This window comes from Caretta caretta, chromosome 4 (assembly GCF_965140235.1).
Source record: "Caretta caretta isolate rCarCar2 chromosome 4, rCarCar1.hap1, whole genome shotgun sequence".
In the NCBI taxonomy this organism is placed as follows: Eukaryota; Metazoa; Chordata; order Testudines; family Cheloniidae; genus Caretta; species Caretta caretta.
The window spans coordinates 149,184,091-149,203,786 of NC_134209.1; the positions used below are offsets into that span (position 1 = coordinate 149,184,091).

The 19,696-nt window shown below is 42.2% G+C and overlaps 1 protein-coding gene across 6 annotated transcripts in view; it reads left to right on the top strand.

Annotated features, from left to right (window-relative positions):
- Nucleotides 1-19,696, top strand: part of SFXN5 (sideroflexin 5) — a 175,960-nt gene that overhangs the window by 38,966 nt on the left and 117,298 nt on the right. For 5 of the 6 annotated variants that reach the window (XR_012668249.1, XR_007356156.2, XR_007356158.2 and 2 more), the window contains 3 exons: nt 12,031-12,057; nt 13,974-14,028; nt 15,882-15,907. Coding sequence is in view for 2 of the 6 variants with exons in the window: in XM_048846425.2 (XP_048702382.1) it covers nt 12,031-12,057; nt 13,974-14,028; nt 15,882-15,907 (108 nt within the window). In the remaining 4 variants the exon portion in view is untranslated. Of the gene's footprint in view, nt 1-4,323; nt 4,694-12,030; nt 12,058-13,973; nt 14,029-15,881; nt 15,908-19,696 lie in introns of all 6 variants that reach the window. The other variant, XR_012668250.1, reaches the window with a different exon arrangement.

The following is a 19,696-nucleotide window of genomic DNA, read 5'->3' on the forward strand; positions in this document are numbered from 1 at the left end:
TTTGAAAGGAGATAGATGAAAATGACACACACACTTGCACTCGGAGCCAATTTGCAGCAGAAGGTATAGACCGTAACACCTCCAATTCTAAACAGGGCAGACTGCCTCCTGTGGGGAGCCTCCATTGGAACAAAAGCATTTTCATTTGAAGGAATAAATACTTCTCTGAAGAAGAATACCAGTCATAAAAATATTGTTGGACTGAATAAAGCTGCATACTACTTAAAAGTGGCATTTTCTGCAGCCCAGACACATCCTCAAACCAAAAAGCTTCACCAACTGCAGACATTACGATGTGGCTTTTGTCCTTTATTTCCAGGCTTCTTTGCATCATTTGTCTAATTTGTAGAACTGCATCTGTGTCCTCTATTTGCAAGAGTCCCTTTTCCAACCTGAGCCACCGATCAGCACAGATTGGAAGAACAGATTGATGCTGGCATGTCAGCGGTGGTAAAAGTTGAAAGAAGCCGTACTTGATGGCTACCAGCTACACAGGGGAGAGTTAAAGAATCCTTGTTTGACAACATGGCTGCTTTACTATTTTTATTAGTGCTGCACAAACATGCAATGCAGGAAAAACAGGTGCTTCTCCCAAGGAACTTACCAAAGGTTACTGGACATGGACTGTATTGCTTGGGCACTGTAAAATGCAGGGTGACGGTCTCCTGTTGAAGGACTAAATTAGGGAATCGGTGCTGTGAATGCTTTTTCACAAATTAATTTAAAGAACTGCAACATTCTTTCAACCCATCTCCCCGTGATGCTAGACTTTTATGTTACTGAAAGGGCCCACGTCTTCATCTTTCTGTGCTAAAGCCTATCGAGCTGTAACAACAAACCAGTAGAATCACTTCCCCGTAAACAACCTACCTGGTATGTTCAGCAAAACACATCCATCCCATTGCGCCTTTTGTGTCCTGGCGTCCCTTTCCTTTGAATAAATCTCTATGGGAATGTCTGTGTGCTCTGGGATCAGCCAAAAGTGTAAACTATTGCTATTTAATATTTGTATGACAGCCACATCCAGAGGTCCCAGTCAGGATCAATGCAGCTCCCAGCACAGCAGACACCTAGTTACAGACTAAATAACGAGACAGACAGAAAACAGACCATGAAAGTATTTGCAGCAATTTTATATTCCTCCTGACCATCCTTCCTCTCACTCTTGCCCTCTGGGGGTGTGCCACAGTGTCTATTTGTGGTCTTGCCACTAGGAGAGAACAAAGAGCCACAGTGTTAGTGTAGGTTCCGGTGCTGTATGCCAGTTATACATGGCTCACCGTGCATCACATAAGGACCTGCAAGATAAAGGCCGAAATACACCTTAATTCTACAGAGGTTTTTTTTGCACCAAGTTAACGATATCAGTTTAGAAACCAATTGCACCAATTTCACTATTTTGGTTTCTGAACTGAGATAAGTAAACCAGTACAAAAAATGGTGTGTAGACCTGCCCTAAGTGACTTTTCCAAGATCACAGAGGATGTCTGTGTCGAGCAGTGAACCCAGGTTTCCAAAGTCCCAGGCTAGTGCTCTTAACACTGGACCATCTTTCTTCTCAAATTAAGCATGTGCATAGGTGTCTGTGGAAACAGAACCCTAGATTGGGAGCTTGGTGCTGCCATAAAAAAGAGAAAAATCGTTCTCTCTTGCCACGGAGGGTAGGAAAAGAAGCAATGGGTTCAAACTACAGCATAGCAGATTTAGATTAAATCTCATCAAAACTTCCTGACTGTAAGAACAGTAGGACAATGGAACAGACTGCCTAGGGAAGTTGTGGAAGCTCCTTCACTGGAGGTTTTCAAATAGAAGCTGGATAATCATCTGTCTTGGATGGTTTAGACACAACAAATCCTGCATCTTTGCAGAGGGTTAGACTAGATGACCCTTGTGGTCCCTTCTAACTCTATGGTTCTATGATTCTAGGTTCTGTGTTTTCTATATGTTTGTAGAAAACTGAGCACATTGTGGGAGCTATGGCAATATAAATGGAAAAGAACTGTCTGTGTATTTCTCATGCACCCATCACTGCGGTATCTTGACATTGAGATAACAAAGAATCATAGAATCATAGAATATAAGGGTTGGAAGGGACCCCAGAAGGTCATCTAGTCCAACCCCCTGCTCGAAGCAGGACCAGTTCCCAGTTAAATCATCCCAGCCAGGGCTTTGTCAAGCCTGACCTTAAAAACCTCTAAGGAAGGAGATTCTACCACCTCCCTAGGTAACGCATTCCAGTGTTTCACCACCCTCTTAGTGAAAAAGTTTTCTCCCTCATCTTTTTGGTTTTTTATTATTTTTCATTCTACCACCCTCAAGATATCTAATCAGAAATCTTCACCCTTTTAAACACAAGTGTGTCACTGAAAGAAATTGAATGAGCCACAGCAAGAGAGAAATGTGAGCTTTTGAAATGCATCCTCCTTTGTCCTAGGAGAGAGAGACTCTTCCTCCATCCAGCCCCGTTCCGTGAGCATTGGCTGAGCATGCACTCAGGCATGTCACTGGTAGCTTCTCACTCCTGAGCCTTTCCAAATGCAGTTTTGACCACTTGTAGTTTTGAAACTGTTTCATTTCTTCCCCTATTAGTCTCAGTGAGGTGAAAAAAGACTCACCAGTATAATGGGCATATATTGATTACTGTGCTCTTCCTTCAATTGTGCTAACAGCAGGAAGAGCCGCTCATGTTGTCCCAGTCACGGCAGAGAACAATGACTCTATTGAAGGCTAAACAGCATCCCTTTTAGAGAATAGGAGTACTTGTGGCACCTTAGAGACTAACCAATTTAACCAATGCTCAAATAAATTGGTTAGTCTCTAAGGTGCCACAAGTACTCCTTTTCTTTTTGCGAATACAGACTAACACGGCTGTTACTCTGAAACCTTTTAGAGAATAATAACTTTTCTTAACATTGTTGATGATGAGCAAAGAGGTCCATTTGCAGTAAACTGTACTCTTCCCCTCTCCGATCCGCTATTTCTTACCTACATTTTATCAGAAGACTGTATACTGGGTCTCCCATTGCTTCCCTTTCTTTTTGAGGGATGTTTTCTAATGGGCTGAGGACAGAACTGGGAGCACCTCTCTCCTGCATTTTAATCTGAACTGTGACACTCTGGCCCCATCGATACTGGATGGAGAACAGAACCTGGAAGCAATGCCTAAAATCAGTTCCACCAAAACAAGATCCCAGCCAGGAAAATTAGTTCCCAATAGCCACCATTGTATGTGTGTAAACACCCCACTCCCAACCCCGATGCTCCATGTGTGAATCTTCCCTCTGATGCAGAAGGGGCTCAGCTGCCTGCTGGGCACCTTCCATCACCCGGAGCAGGTGTGGGTTCCTTGATGGGGGAGGGGGCAAAGGCTGAACAGGCTTGGGAGAGGAATGGGCAGGCTGGGAGTAAAGCAGGTTGTTCTGCTGTCTTTCACACGCGCACACACCCACCCAGATTCATCACACTTAGGTAGGAAAGATAACACAGTCCCCAAGACGGTATTATGGCTTCTGCAGAGAATCACTGGCTGGCAGGAGTTTCTCGGGGTAGGGCTGGAACAGGGCTGGGTAGCGCTCCCTCCCCACCCCACCCCCCTGCGGGGCTGTCCCAGGCCCTGCTGCACCCCTCCAAATATTCCTCTGCACCCCTGCACCCCTCTACGAGTTGTGCCTCACAGTTTGGAGACCACTCTTGTAGACTCTCCTGGTGTGCAGTCATTGTTCCCGAGAGCACTTTAGTGTAGTACTGTTTTAAACAACACTACTTTAAAACACACTGGGGAACTTTTAGTTCTCACCAACAGGGTGTGCGCAACGCCGTAGTGCACATTAGAAACCACACCCCTAGTGCACATTACCCCACCGGGTAGATAAGTCCTGAGAGACAAGTGCTGAGATATGTAAAGTAGTACTCCTTCTGCCTTTCTGAGATGGGGTTTGTTGCTTTGATGCATGTGAAAGCACCTGAAAATACACAGCCCTGTAGGAACCAATGCTCCATTGGCTAGTGGGAAGGAAAAGGCCTATAAGGCTGTCCAGTCCATATCTCACTTTTTGATTTAAGACCCAGAAAAAAAATCCTGGAGCATGGTAAACCACTGGTGATGTGGTGACAAAATAAAGGTTGTGACAGAATACACCCCGTATTCACACCCTGCAAGCTATTGTAATAATCTTTGTACAAGGTATGCTTTGTAAGGTATCATTGGAAAACTCATAATTTGCTGGTCAGTATTATCCTGGTAAGATATATGTGGTGACATGGTATGTGAAATTATAAGATTCACCTGTAAAATGTTATTAACACATGTTCCAAACCCCACAGCCCTGCCTATTCAGAAGACAGGTGTCCTAAACAAAGGAATGTGTGCTTGCCTTAATGACCATTTAAGAGTAAACAGAGTAATCAAACAGGAAGGGAAAACTAAGGAAGTTCAAACAAGTGGGAAAAAAACAGCAAGGAATATCCTTCCACATAGACTCTCTGTCTCCTGGTTCTCAGCTGGGAATGTTTTTCAAGAGGGGGATTGAAACTATAAGAAGGACGGACAAACACCCCAAGGCATGCCCCGTCTCTCTCTCCTGGCCAATTACATTCTCTGTACCTGAGAAGACAAAAGGAAACAGCCATTGGACTTTGGGGAAAGGGGTCCTGACCTGAAGAGTTTGGTCAGTAATCTTACTGGAAGCGTTTGGTGAGAAATTTTACTTGAATCAAATATAGTTTGTTAAATTAGGCACTAGTAAGCATTTGAGCTTTATTTTTCTTATAACCATTTCTAACTTCTATGTCTCTTTACTTATACTCACTTAAAATCTCTCTATATATAGTTAATAAACTTGCTTTGCTATTTTATCTAATCCAGTGTGTTTAATTTGAAGTGTCTGGGAAACTGTTTAAGGTAATAAACTGTTATATTATTCCCTTAAAGGAATAACAAACTTAATATATTTGTACTGTCCAGGAGAGGGTTGGGCAGTACAGGATATACATTTCTGGGTGATGATCCGGGACTGGGAGTGTGTTCGGATCACCCTGCTACATAACCCAGACTGGTGAGAGCCAGAGTGTAGCTGGCAGGGTGCAGTTACACACAGACACTCAGTGTGTGGCTTTGCTGCTGAAAAGCTGTTTGAGAGTGGCCCAGGTGGGAGCTACTACAGCAAGGCATTGTAAGGGACCAAAGGTTGCAGGGCGGGGGTGACAAAGCCCCCCACTTATCTGGATTGTGGCTTTTTATGTCACAGAGATGCCCCTTGAAAATTGAAGTCCACCCTTGACAGCTGCTGGCTGCTACCGATAATAATGACAATAACTAATGCTTTCCATTCCTGCATCACCTTCCATTTGAGGATGTTTATTACAGCTTTATAAAAGTTAATCCGTGAAGTCTCTCTAGATCCCCAGAAGGTCCATTTTATGAATGGATAACTCAAGAGCAAAGAGCTTAAGGCCCAAATTTTCAAACTTGGGTGCTATGGCACTTCGGCCCAGATCCACAAAGCTATTTAGACGCCTAACTCTCATTGACTTCAGTGGGAGCTAGACACCAAAATACCTTAGGAATCTTTGAAAATCCCAGCCTAAGTAAGTCAGGCACCCAACTCCCATGAATTTCCTTGTAATTCAGCGAGTCCTAAGTACGTGAAAGTCTCTGGGAGTTGCAGGTGCTCACCATCTCTAGGTATTAAGCCCTACGTGTCTCAAGTTGGGCACCCCTTTCCCCCATTTTGAATGTTTGGGCCATAGTGACTGTGGCAGACCTGGGGCACCTCTTGACTCCTTGACTCTAACCACCTGACAACACTGACGTCCTGTTTGATTCATTAATGTGTGTACTAGCGCTAAACAGAACCACTTAGCGGTCCTTGCTGTTGGCTTGAAATATTTCTCAGTGAACTTCCAAAGCAAAGTAAATAGCACCCTGGTAGGGACAATATTTCTCCTGCTGGGAGTTAAACAGTTTTTTTTAAGGGGTTGGGAAAAAGAACAATGACAGGAGATGCTCTTGTACATAAAGCAAGCCTTGATGTATCACACATTCCAGTCACTATGCTGAAACACTCGGAATTCAGTGTGGGATAGATAATCCGAGCTTTGCTTTAGTAAATCTTTTACAGTTTCCAGAGTGAGAAACAACTGGCACTTGCTGACTGGGTGCAAACTCCAGACTGCTATCTCGTTAACATCGAAGTTTTGTGGGAGCAGGCAGGATCTTGCGAAAGGATTAGAAAACCTCCCTGTTAGAGCAAGAAAGAGGCTAGCAGGGTTCCAAATGAGACTTTTATGTCATTGTCCAGAGAAGCAGAGACAATTACTTAACAACTACTCACTTCTTCTTAGTGATTCACTCTTAAGTCTTGTCTATACTAGGGAAATTTTTGCAAAGATTTATCACGGTTGCCAATTCCAGCGTAGATGGGCTCCTTGCAGCATTTAAAGCACGGTATCCTCTGAGCCTACACAGGGTGAGTCTTTCCTTGCTTATGCAGGCTGGCAGTTCATCTACAGTAGGTCTCCAATGTTGGTAACTCTGGTTTGAGCAACAATGAGAAATTTTTGCCAAAGTTTCCTAGAGTAGACAAGGCTTCAGCATGTGAACAGAAAATAATCCACTCTCCGATCCATGGACTCTACATGTTACTGCAGTTAGTGAAAGGAGAATTATTCCCTTCAAATTACGCAATTAACGCTCATATTTTTACAATCAGATATGTTAACGGATAAGCTTGGTGTTGAAGTGTTCTTTATATTTTTTGGTTGAAGAGTTACTTTCAAGTGTTGTCTTATACAGTGGAACTTGTATTTAATTTAGGTGAAATATATAGGTTAAAGGTATAAACATAATTCAGTTATTGTCCCACATTAAACAATGTGAAACAAGGTTTGAGGTTTTGTAAACAGAGGCTTTGGCTTGGTTAGTGCCATGGTAAATACACCATTTAAACTCCTTTTATCTTTTTTTTTATTTAAGATAAAGAAAGGAAAGAAAAATTGTTTAAAAAAAAAGAGAGAGAAGAAATGGAAAGTATTGAGGCTTTCATTTTAACAGCATCCCTTTTTCCCTTTCCCTTTAGCTGGAGAGAATTTTAGAAGCAAACCCCCACCTTTGTCAGACAGTCTCTTAGATGGTATCAAAGACGGTAATAATGGTCCTGCTGGGGAAGAGAGAAGAAGTGAGTTGAGATGGGATGGAGCTGTTGTTAAAGTCGGATCCTGTTTCATCCCAGGCAGTGGTTGGGTTTCAGCTGGAGCTGGTAGAGGTGGTGATGTCATCTGGGTCCCTCTCTCTGCCCCAGTCTGGTCAGTTTTCAGAGGAACAGCTGTGTTAGTCTGTATTCGCAAAAAGAAAAGGAGTACTTGTGGCACCTTAGAGACTAACCAATTTATTTGAGCATGGTCAGTACGTCTCAGGATCAGGATGATGAAAGCCAGGGTCCCAGTTGGTGGTGGGGGTGGCAGTCATGATGGTGAAGCTTGCTCTAGTAGCCAGTTTTTCTCCTTAAAATCTCTTATTTTAAGCTCTCTCAAAGGGAATGGTGGGCGGAATAGCCCATCCCCTCATTATTTTGTTCACCAATTAGGTCGTTTCTGACACATGAATTTTGGTTAGCTGATTTTTTTTTCCCACTTATTTATTTATTTTTTATAAAGCATGATTTGTAACACAGTCCATTAGTTGCTTTAGTTAGTAGGCCTTCATGTTTGGACTAATTTTAATTATTTTGTCTCCTTTTCCTACCTTTGCCCATCAGCATTTGTTGTTATAGGTTATTGTGACATTTTGTGAATTTTTATGTACTTTATCCAGTTTGGCTCACAATTAGGGCAAATTTGTAGGCCCAGTTATTACAACGAACCCCAACTGAGTAAAGCTCCTGTTTAACCAAAGATCAGTTACCATTCCCCTGGGGTTACTTGGGTTTGTGTCTCCTCGCTGTGCTCTGGGTCTCCCAAACCTGTGACAAAGCCTTGCTGCCAGACATCCAGCCTTAAGGAAGTGAGTAGGAAGAAGAGCTGTGTGGTCACACTCTGGGTTCATGAAGCTTTGTGGTACTGTTAGAGCTTGTTGGGAAGATGCATCCAGCCTGCTTCATTATCTGCTGTTAAGCTCTGTAGGAGAGTAGTTATAGGGGAGCTCTCTGCAATTTAAGCTCCTTTTCTACAAATCTCCAGGGATCCCCAATTATCTGATGGGTTTGGGTGTTATCCCCTCCAACTTTTGAATAATCACAGTAGAAACTCCTGGGGATGTCTTAAGTCCACATAAAAAGAAAAGGAGGACTTGTGGCACCTTAGAGACTAACAAATTTATTTGAGCATAAGCTTTCGTGAGCTACAGCTCACTTCATCTGTAGCTCACGAAAGCTTATGCTCAAATAAATTTGTTAGTCTGTAAGGTGCCACAAGTACCCCTTTTCTTTTTGCAGATACAGACTAACACGGCTGCTACTCTGAAACCTTAAGTTCACATGTTCTTGTTCTTTACACAAATCTCTGGTGCGTCAGTAACAAGGTTGTAGGGTCCCTGCTCTTGGAACTGAAGGGAAAATAGCATCTTGGAAATCATGGATTAAAAAGTACTAGCTTGTCATCAACTAGTTTGAGAGCTATTAGACTATAATCTTGGAGCACTTGCAAATGGCCCCTGGAGCTAATTCCTTCACAGTGGTGAAGCATGCGTCAATGAAACAGGAGGCAGACCTGTCATCCTAAAAAGTTTAGACTGACATAAAAGTTCGTTAGTTCATAGGCCATAGACTGAGCCACTGCCCCCTGCCCATTTGGGTTGCTTCACAGAAAGTGAAGTCTTTTTTAAATGGTTTGGTTTGCTCTGGTTTTCTTTTTCTTTTTCTTTTTTTTTACTTGATGTTTCTTTTGTGTAAATCCAAGTGTGAACACATTTGCCACTAATACCAAAACAGGAGGGGTAGCAAACACTTGGAGAGGACACAAACTGCAAAGTGGCTAGTGTGACAGGCATGGCAATTTCCTGCAGTATTCTGGGTAAACTTTAATAGATTAAGTTTAAGTACTTTGGGAGTACATTGTATTAAAAATGCAAATGGTAATGTATTATTTTGGGTTTGCATATAATGTCTCTAGGGGGCAGTCATGACTAATGTAAACCCTAGGAAGTGTTAAGAGCTTCAAAGAACTATTTGAAACAATGGGCAGACAAGAACGAACTTTTAAAGTGAAGTGGGTTTTCCAGGAAATCTCCAGGGGGAAGTGTATGCAAGCATAAACTCCTCCATCTGTGCAAGAATTCAGCTTTTAGAAGCTTCACCCTTAGGAGGGAACCTTGGTCTGCTTATCACCTGTTACATGAGGACAAGATCAGAGGCCCAAACTGTATAAAGAAGGGACTCTCAGATTCATGGGTATTCTTGTTCTGAACAAAAGGGGTTATGAACTTGTAACCACAGTAGAGCCCCTGGGTGGGGTTTGAAGGACTGACACCTGCCAGAGCTCTTGTTTGAGTTGGGGTGATCTCTGGTAAGCTTATTAGCATGTGTGTAGGTTCTTCTATTGTTTTAATATGCTTTCTCTGTCATGCTTTCCCCTTAAGAATAAATGTGCTTGCTTAGAAAGAGTGGTGTGGTAATTGTGGGCAATTACTCTGTTTATAGCCTCTGTGGAGAAAGCAAAGCAGGCCTGCTTCGGCAGTCTGACTTTCTGGGGAACTCTCAGTGTAAGCAGGGAACTGCGCAGCCTGGAAAAACCCCGATCAGGGGGAGAGAAATGTGGGTCTCCGCTCAAGAGAGATGACAGCTGAGGATCTGGGAGCCTAGAGTGGGTGACCTTGCTGAACCATGAAGGGGAAATTCAGGTGCCCTGAATGGTGACACATAGTATATAATTCTATGTTATTAATGTACAGTAATTCCTGTGTGAAATAGGAACACCTGTGGTAGGAGACCGCCCAAAAGTAGCCCCTTATTTAGAAACCATGGGCTGATTCAGACCAGCATAAATCTGGGATAACTCTACTTACTTTAGTATGGAATTTAGTAGAATGCTTTGGATTCACAGTAGTGTAAATGAGATCAGAATTTGGCCCCCCATCTCTAACATGGCCAGAGAAAGTGTGAATGGAATCCCTAGTTAAAACAGAGACCTGCTGTCAGCAGCCAGCTACTGGCTGGCAAAACCAACTACTCACAGTGTTGAATCTATTGGAAAAATGTTGCAGACTTGCTGAAAACAGAAAATGAATTAGAGGATAAAAAAAGTGAAAATGAGCTGGCAGAATCTTTAGGTGACTCATCAGGTGCATCTTGTAAAGTCGGTTTCTGGGAAGCAGTGGGATAATCCAGTGTTCTGAGAATATTTGCTCTGCAGCAAGGAAAAGCAGAAATATTGATACCAGTTAGTGAAATTAGATACCTTGACCAAAATGCCCATAGAACCTGCTCAGAAACTGCCCGTCCTTCCTCATGGACTGTTTTTTCACTAGTGCATTTGAAAACAGAGTCAGCTGAACAGAGAAGCTGAAGGCCAGTTCTCGGCACCCATGTCTAAGATCATGCCAGAAAATACATGGTCTTTGCTGTATAATGCATTTAGAAGAGGTAGAAACACACAGTAGAATTCCTCTTTTACTGAAGGTGTTTTTGTTTAATATTCTGAAGGTCAGTTATTGTTTTTTATACCATTATGCATATGCTGTATTAAAGAGGCTGCATGGTCCCGTATGTAGGGCGCTAGCCTGGGATTTGAATTCATCTTGGTTTAATTCCTTTCTTTGCCACACACTCCTGGTGTGACCTTGGACAAATCACTTACTTTCTCCATGCCTCAGTTTCCCCTCTGTACAATGGGGATAATAGCATTGCCCTACCTCACTGTGGTGTAGTGAGGATAAATACACTAAAAATTGTGAGAGGCTCAAATACCACAGTAACTGACATCAATAGTTATTCCAGATTTACACCTTTGTGAATTAGATCGGAATCTGGGTGTAGATAATTACTAGGTAGTAGGGATTGCTGATAGCTATGGGCCAGTTTCTACTATGCTTCCTCACCTGGAGGTAGTACCTTACCCCGTGAATATTTCCATTGAAACCTACTCCTCAAGGGCCTTGATCCTGCACCAAGTCAATGCGAATTTTTCCATTGACTTGAATGGGAACAGGACCAAGCCCAACGTGAGAGAGGGTGGCACAATCCTATAACTTACATTAAAAAATTCCATACCTTAAATGACTGAACCACCAAATTCTGCACAAAGCGAGTCCATGTTGGATATTCTTTTCTCTCTCTCTTACTCTCATCCTCCTTTCCTATTCCTTTCAATTATTTGTTACATCCGCTTGTTTCATTTTGTCATAAAGTAGATTGTAAGCTGTATGGGACAGGGACTGTGACTTTTTGCAGTGGTGCCCTACCCCTGATTTGGGGCCTTTATGTGCTATAAACAATAATAAAAACATGTATTTTATGAATATTGATTACACCTTCCCTTTCAGTGAGCATTCTTCAATGAAAAAGATTTTCCTTGCACAATTGTTTGTGGAAAAGTGAAAAATGGGCCACTCGTCCTATTGAAGCTAATGCATAGTTTGTATTTGAATGAATGTTTGCAAATACCTCACTGCAGTGTTTACTCACCTTAGAGTGGAATGCCCTCCAATGACCACTGACGTCAGGTGGGAGTCTTGGGAGCTCATTCAAGGTGTTATTGTGCTAATCAGATGTGTACACAGAAAAGTAAAGAGGGCAGTGTTCCTCATCTCAGAAGCTTACAATATAAGGTCTGAATTCTGCCATTCTGTCTTATGTTGAACAGTGTCTTCCTCTCCAAGTGGTATCATTCATTTCAGTAGAACTACTGGCTCTGATGAGGTACTTCTCAATGTGGGTAAAGGTGGCAGAATAGGGCCCTTAATAACCGTCTCTGACATCCAGAGGAAAGTTCTTTCTTAGAGCGATTCTCCCCGTTCCTTTAATGTAACAGATCAGAGGATTAATGTGGATTCTTCTGTGCTGATGTTTTAAAAACTAATATTTTATTTTATTTTTCTAGCTTTGGGGAGCTCAAAAAATAAAGCAGGTAACATGCTTTTAAATATTTTATTCCTCTTTTAAAATATCACTATTCCCTTCTGTTTTTCCTAAATGGGGGGAAAGGTGGTTCTTCTTTGTCTGTCACGGTTTTTCAGTTACATTTTCTCTGACAAGATAAAATAGCATGTGCAAATAAGTTTTTCCCCACACAAGAGTCTTAATTTTATTTTATTGTTTATATATAATTTTATGTCTTCATTTTCTCCCATTTATCTAGCCTAGAGTTTTCCTGGTCTCCACATTTCCATTAACTGGTTTGACATTTCTTCCATAACAATAAAAACTCTTTTCAGAGTAACAGGCGTGTTAGTCTGTATTCGCAAAAAGAAAAGGAGTACTTGTGGCACCTTAGAGACTAACCAATTTATTTGAGCATAAGCTTTCGTGAGCTTCAGCTCACTTCATCGGATGTGAGCTGTAGCTCACGAAAGCTTATGCTCAAATAAATTGGTTAATCAATAAAAACTCTGTTATATCTTTCCCCTGGACAATCCCAAAACACTAGCAGACTGAGTCTCACCCCTGTTTACACCAGTTTTTATACTGATGCATCCTCACTGGCTTCATATGGAGATCTGGTCCTTATCTGCCTAAGGTGAGAAAGACCAAAGGTGACTTTTATGGACAGCTGTAGAATGGAATAAATTGGTGGTCTCAGTCCAGTTCTTAATGAACAGGTGTCCACAGCACAAAACTACCACAGCTGGCTCCTTTGTAAGTGGTCTCCACAGTGAGGCCAAGAACTGGATGGACATGAAGGCTGAACTTCTCCTGCGGCCATAAAGTAGTGCAATGAACCATTATGGTAGTCGATAGGATTTTACTGGAGAATTCTTTGTTTCAGTAACACCAGATGACCATACAGTCATGTTTTCAATTGGCAACACAATGGTCAGGCTCTGTTGGATTTCCATGCAAATGTCCATGCTTGCCTCAACCTGATTTACAATACATGTGAATGGAGAGAGCTTTCGTTATTGTTATAGATTACTGAGAGACTCTTCACCCTTAATCCGAGGAAAATGTATATATAGATTTAGTAGGAATGGGGGTTGTGAGTAGAACCCATCGTGTATAAAGTCAGGAAGAGTTAAATAAAAACTGTCATTTCAGAAAATATGCTTTTAATTTTATAATCACAGGAATTTCTGAACAACTCAATTTACTGCAGGAGAGCTGAGTAACACTTCTGAATAATTTGAATTTAAAATCTGTCCTGAACATTTGCTTAGAACTGATTTTTTTTTTTTCTTCAAAAACTTTACTGTATCAAAACTTCAAACCTACACACAGGACAGGAGAGCTACATTGCACTGATTTAGGTTGCTGCTTCCCATCTAATCCACTTGACAATGACTTATTACTATCTAATGGCTGTTAGTGTCTTGTGTACAGTGAATTTAGTCTGAGTGTCCAGATTACAAAACCACCAACAAAGCCGGTCTCATTGTTAGCAGACACTAAGGACAGAGTGGGCCATGGAGACTAAATTCTATTCTTGTCCCTAGAGGTAGTACCTCCCAGGTCAGGGTTAAAGCACATTGATGCATGTTCTTTGTGGACATTGCTACTGCTCATTATGTACCTGTTCTATACTTCTGTCTCCAGTGTTGTCAAGCTGTCACTTCTCATTAGCACTCAGTTATGTCAAGAATTTTTAAAGGAGCAGAAAACCAATAAGCAGGAGGAGGGTTTTGTGAAGACTACTGAATGGTCATGGGCCACTGATCTGTGCTGCAAAAGCCACGTGCAGCATGCTGCTTACGCTGCTGTAGAGACACGTACGTGTGTCTCTCTGCTCTCTGGTTAAACATATTGTACATAATGGGAAGGGTCAGGCTCTTTGCTGCTTGCCAGCCACTTCCATGCTTTCACCATGTCTATTTACTGATTGTTTTGTAGGCCATCATACATCCTGATACTAATGAGAAGATCTTCATGCCTTTCAGAATGTCAGGTAGAGTATATCCTCTAATCAGTGTACTGATCTGTTTTACTAATCTTACTGAAAACACATAGTCAATGTTATAATCCCATTTTTGTCCCAGTTCTTTCTCTGAATCTTTTAAATGTTTAATGTCTGCCTCATTCTTCTCCCTCTCAGATGTACCCCCTGGACATCTGAATGTGAACTGTAGCTTATCTCATCTCTGGCCTCTCTAAAGTGCCCATCCTGTGGTATCCAGGCACTCTATTTAAGTGTTAGCATTCATTTTAACCTCGGAGCAAGGAAAGAAAGCTGCCACATAAACAAACACTCTGGTACTTTCTTCCACTAAGGAGAGTGGGTTGGGCCACGTACCACAGCGATGGGCATAGTAGAAGAACCTAACTAGAACAGAATTCTTGGAAGGCACCTTTCATACCGCCAACCCATGTTCTTTCTCCCTCAGAGACAGAATGACAGGTTTCAGAGGAACAGCCGTGTTAGTCTGTATTCGCAAAAAGAAAAGGAGTACTTGTGGCACCTTAGAGACTAACCAATTTATTTGAGCATGAGCTTTCATGAGCTACAGCTCACTTCATCAGATGCATACCGTGGAAACTGCAGCAGACTTTATATATACACAGAGAATATGAAACAATACCTCCTCCCACCCCACTGTCCTGCTGGTAATAGCTTATCTAAAGTGATCAACAGGTGGGCCATTTCCAGACAGAATGCTTTTCTTTTGTGCCATACTACATCCAGCCTTTGTGTGAGACAGCTGCTGTTGCACCATTAAATCAGCCTCTTCGTCCCCCTCTTTTCAGTAGTGTTCCATCCCTTGAGGCAAAAGAGCACTACCTTCCTTTACTGTGGATCAAGCTGTGGCTGTGTTTGTGGGGCAATTACTGTACAGAAGTGTTCCTTTGGTACCTTCTTGGGAGAGCAACCAGCAGGGAGAGTCTGAATCCCCTTTTAGAAGGGACCTTTATCTGGTTTCTAATGTGCTATGCTGGGAAATGAGCTCATGCGGTGGAACAACCTGTGAGCATGGGAGAAATGGCAGGATTGGTGCTTCATTCTCTAAAAACTTTTCTCTCCCCTGTTCTGCCACTGACTTGCTGTGTAACTTTGGGCAAATCATTTCACCTCCCTGGGCTATGGCATCCCTGTCTGTCAACTGGGGTTGTGAGGCTTAATGCATTAATATTTGTAACATGCTCTTAGACTCTCTGGTGAGAGGTGCTGTAGCAGAGCGAAGTGTGGTAACTGGCAGCTCTTGCTGAGGGAGGCAATATGTGGAGTATGTGATTTTTGTAGAGGGCCATTGATATTTCGGGTAAGGGCTTGCCCACGCTAGAGTGTTTCCATTTTAACTATACTGTTATAGCTAAAGCAGTACACCCTCCTTCCTCCAATGTGGATGCAGCTATAGCTGTATAACTTATTCTGGTTTGGGAAGAGAAAAAAGATGTACCAGTATAAGGCTCCTTTATAGTGTTATAACTACATCCATGCTAGGGTTTATATATCAGGATATCGGTACAAATATTGCATCCCTAACCAACGTAGTTACACCAGTGTGACTTTTCTAGTGCAGGCAAAGCCTAAAAAAACCCCTTGGTTAACACTTAAAACACCCAAGAGCTGAGAAGAGAAAGTGAGGTAAGAACTGTGAGTCCATTTTTCTCTCACTCCTGATTGTCAAGCTGTAACTCCACTAAAGTCACTGGAGTTATACGGGTGCAAACAAGAGGACCCTCAGACTCATGCCCTATGTGTTTCCTGTCCTATGTTTATAGCAGCACCAGGTTTCTCAGGTGTGATACCTCCTTAATCTCTATGTATTAAAATGTGCGTATCTTTCTTTCTTTTTTTTATAGGTTACATTCCTTTTGGAACACCCATCGTAAGTATTTTAGCATCTCTCCCCACCCGGTCTGAGTGTAACAGGAAATGCATTTTTTAGCACTCACATAGAATTCTCCAAATTCCACACTACTTCAGTGTGACATTCACAAAATGTTCACACCTTTCCCATCACACGTTAGCGAGGGTTTCATTGTGCAAAATGTGCCCTGATGGATTTAGCTTGTCATGTTTAAGGTTGTTTGCCTGTTACACGTTATTCACTTCCTCCCCTGCACATAGTATCCTGCTATTTTTGTAATATCTTCTAGTTTTTGGTTAATCTTCTACCTGGCTCTTTCTCCAGAAAGATAATGGGTCTGTCTACACAGCAATTAAAAACCTATGGCTGGCCTATGCCAGCTGACTCAGGCTCGCGGAGGCTCAGGCTAAGGGGTTGTTTAATTATGGTCTAGATGTTTGGATTCAGGCTGTAGCCTGGGCTCTAAGACCCTCCAGCCTGAGCCTGAAAGTCTACAGTGCAATTAAATAGTCCCTTAACCCAAGCCCACAAGGCTGAGTCAGCTGGCATGGGCCGGCCGCAGGTGTCTAATACCCCAAGGTGCACTGATCACCTGTAAAATGTAACTTCTGCATTGGTCTTCAGATCCTTCCTCCTCTGTATAATTGACAAGCTGCTTCCAGAATGTGACAAATCTAGTGAGAGCCCCGCAAATTTAAGAGCTACGTCACAGTACCCAGGATTATTTGACCCCCATACCCCCAGTAACTCCTTTCTCCCAATGAAAATCAAAATCCTCTCTAATGAACTGTTGAAAAGTCATTAGTTATGGGTTATTGCTAAGTGTGCATCTCTCAGTTCATGTTTGTTATTTTCAGTTGACTGTATTAACATTTGGGGACAATATCTTGAGTGAAGGCCAGATTAGAGGTTTCCCTGACTGCATTTATAATGCTTAAACTTCAGTTACTCCTCACCCTCTGCCTGTGAAGTAGCTAAGTATTACCCCCATTTTACAGATTGGGAAACTGAGGCACAGCAATTTTAAGTGACTTGCCCCAGGCAACATAGCAAGTTGATATCAGTACCATGATGAAAAATTCATATACTTTTGGATTCCAGCTTTTTTTTTTTTAAAATCCTCGAGATCATGCTGCCTCAACTATTGTAAAGATTGAAATCTGCTGGTTGAAACCTCATAAACTAAGTGCATTGAGGCATAAAACACTCAGATTCATAGATTCCAAGGCCAGAAAGGGCCATTGTGATCATCTAGTCCAGGGATCGGCAACCTTTGGCACGCGGCCCGTCAGGGAAATCCGCTGATGGACTGGGACGGTTTGTTTACCTGCAGCATCTGCAGGTTCAGCTGATCGCAGCTCCCACTGGCCGCGGTTTGCTGTTCCAGGCCAATGGGAGCTGCGGGAAGTGGTGCGGGCCGAGGGATGTGCTGGCCGCTGCGTTCCGCATCCCCCATTGGCGAACCTCGGCCATGGGAGCTGCGATCGGCCGAACCTGCAGACGCTGCAGGTAAACAAACCGTCCTGGTCCATCAGTGGATTTCCCTGATGGGCCACGTGCCAAAGGTTGCTGATCCCTGATCTAGTCAGACCTCCTGTATGGCAAAGGCCATAAAACTTTCCCCAAATAATATCGAGAGCATTTTGTTTAGGAAAAAACGTCCAATCTTGATTTAAAAATTGCCAGTGATGGAGAATCCACCAGGACTCTTGGTAAATTGTTCCAGTGGTTAATTACCCTCACTGTTAAAAATTGACACCTTATTTCCAGTTTGAATTTGTTTCCACGTTTCCAGACATTGGCTCATATTATACCTTTGTCTAGTAGACTGACAGGCCCATTATCAATTATTTGTTCCATAAGCAGGTACTTACGAACTGCGATCAAATCACCCCTTCTCTTTGTTAAGCTAAACAGATTGAGCTTGAGTCTATCACTATAAGGCATAAGAGTAATGATCCTCTCCAAGGAAGGTGATAACATGGTCACCAAAATATAGAGGTTAAAATTAGTGTTATTAATTTGTTGTAACCTACATTTTGGTGGCAACTTGTGGTGGGACGTTATTTTAAAAAAAAATTAGGTTAAACAGAAATGAGTTAACGATCAAATTGACAATGAAATCGGCCCAAATCCAGATCTGTCAGCAGAGCTGAGAGCTGTCAGATGAGTCCAATTTCACTAGCTGTAAAGGATAAACTGGAACCTCTTGTCTTTTTTTTTAAAGAAGCATTTTCAAATGTTAAAATTAAAATGTAACATTTATGCCAATCTATCTGTGAAATTTAGTGACAAAATTGGCAGCCTGCTCTAGCATAAAAACAGTGTGAATCTTACATTGAACATAGGGGGATGGGAATTCCTTGAGCAAAATGATTGTGCAGCAGTCTTATGGTTCTAGCCTAGGACAAGACACCAACTTAGGAAGAGGCTTCATCTGAGCTTACTTAATTCAGCAGCATAGCCTAGTGGGTAGGGCGTTGGAGTCAGAGTCAAGAGAGCAGGGTTCCATGCCTGGCTGTGCTATTGGCCTGCTGAGTCACCTTAGGCAAGTCACTTCTACCACCATGTGCCCTTTGTAAAAGGGGGAAACACTTGCCTCCCTTTGTAAAGTACTTGGGGATGAAAAGCAGTCTGCAGTGTTGCCAACTCCTGCAATTTTATTGCGAGTCTCATTATATTTGGCAATTTTCTTAAATCCTCAGCTCCTGGATTTGTGTGATTATTTGGGAATCTGTTTTTAATTTCTTTCATGGGTTCTGATTCATGGTTTTTGGCTGCTTGGGACTGGCAATACTGCAGTAGATAAGAGCTGAGTACTATTGTTAATATGGACTCACAGATAAATCCACTTTCCTTAACCAGTAGGAAAGGACTTTGGTTTTGTAAACATAAAGATCCCTCTTGGTAATTCATCCCACTTGACCTCTTTCAGCTAGAGTCTTGTCAGAATCAGCAAATCTTTAGGGAAAGCATCTACATCTCTTGGCTTCAAAGCCACAATGACCATCACATCAGTCAGGCAATTAGAATTTGGTGGTTGATATATTTCTGGTGTTTAGGGTTTTTTATTTTGTTTTCCTTTTTAGCTGTTTTTTTTCCTTGACAGTAATTAAAAGTGAAGCTGTACATTCCTTGGCAGACTCTTGCACATATGGAGAGTTTGCATTAAATGTGCCTCTTTCAGTCATGCAGATTTTGGGTGTTCTTTTTCTTTTCATTTAGTCTCTTTCTTGTTTTCTTCCACTGAAGTTCAGATTATAAATGACTAATGTTTTGGGCTGCCTCATCTTCCCCAGTCTTTTTAACCCGTTGCCTCTTGAGGCCAAATTCAGACCTGTTGGAATGAGGTGCAACTCCTATGGAAATATCTGGGCCAAGTTTGCCGATAATGTAAATCGTGGTGTTAGTTACATGCTGGGTGTAAATGGTAAGTTAGTGTAACTCACTGATTTGGCACTCGACAGGCATGCAAAGTAGGTGTAACTTATATTTCAAGAAAGAACGTAGGAGGAAAAATCAACTTAACAGGAAGGTGTAAACTAAACCAGCCCGTCCAACCTTTTTTATACCCTCTTTTTAGTTGTTGTTTCTCTCTTCTGGATTCTTAGGCTGTGAGTTGTACCCCCAAAACTGATGCAGCTGCAAATGAGTGGTGATCGTGGGCTCACCTCCCTTCCTTTTGACTGATTCTTTTGGCTGTTATATCAGGTTTTACCCTCCCCTCATCCTCAGCATAAATAAGATCAGAGAGGATGGCCTAGCGCAAAGTCCAAGAGTGTGGGTGAATCCACAGCCTTCTAGCCC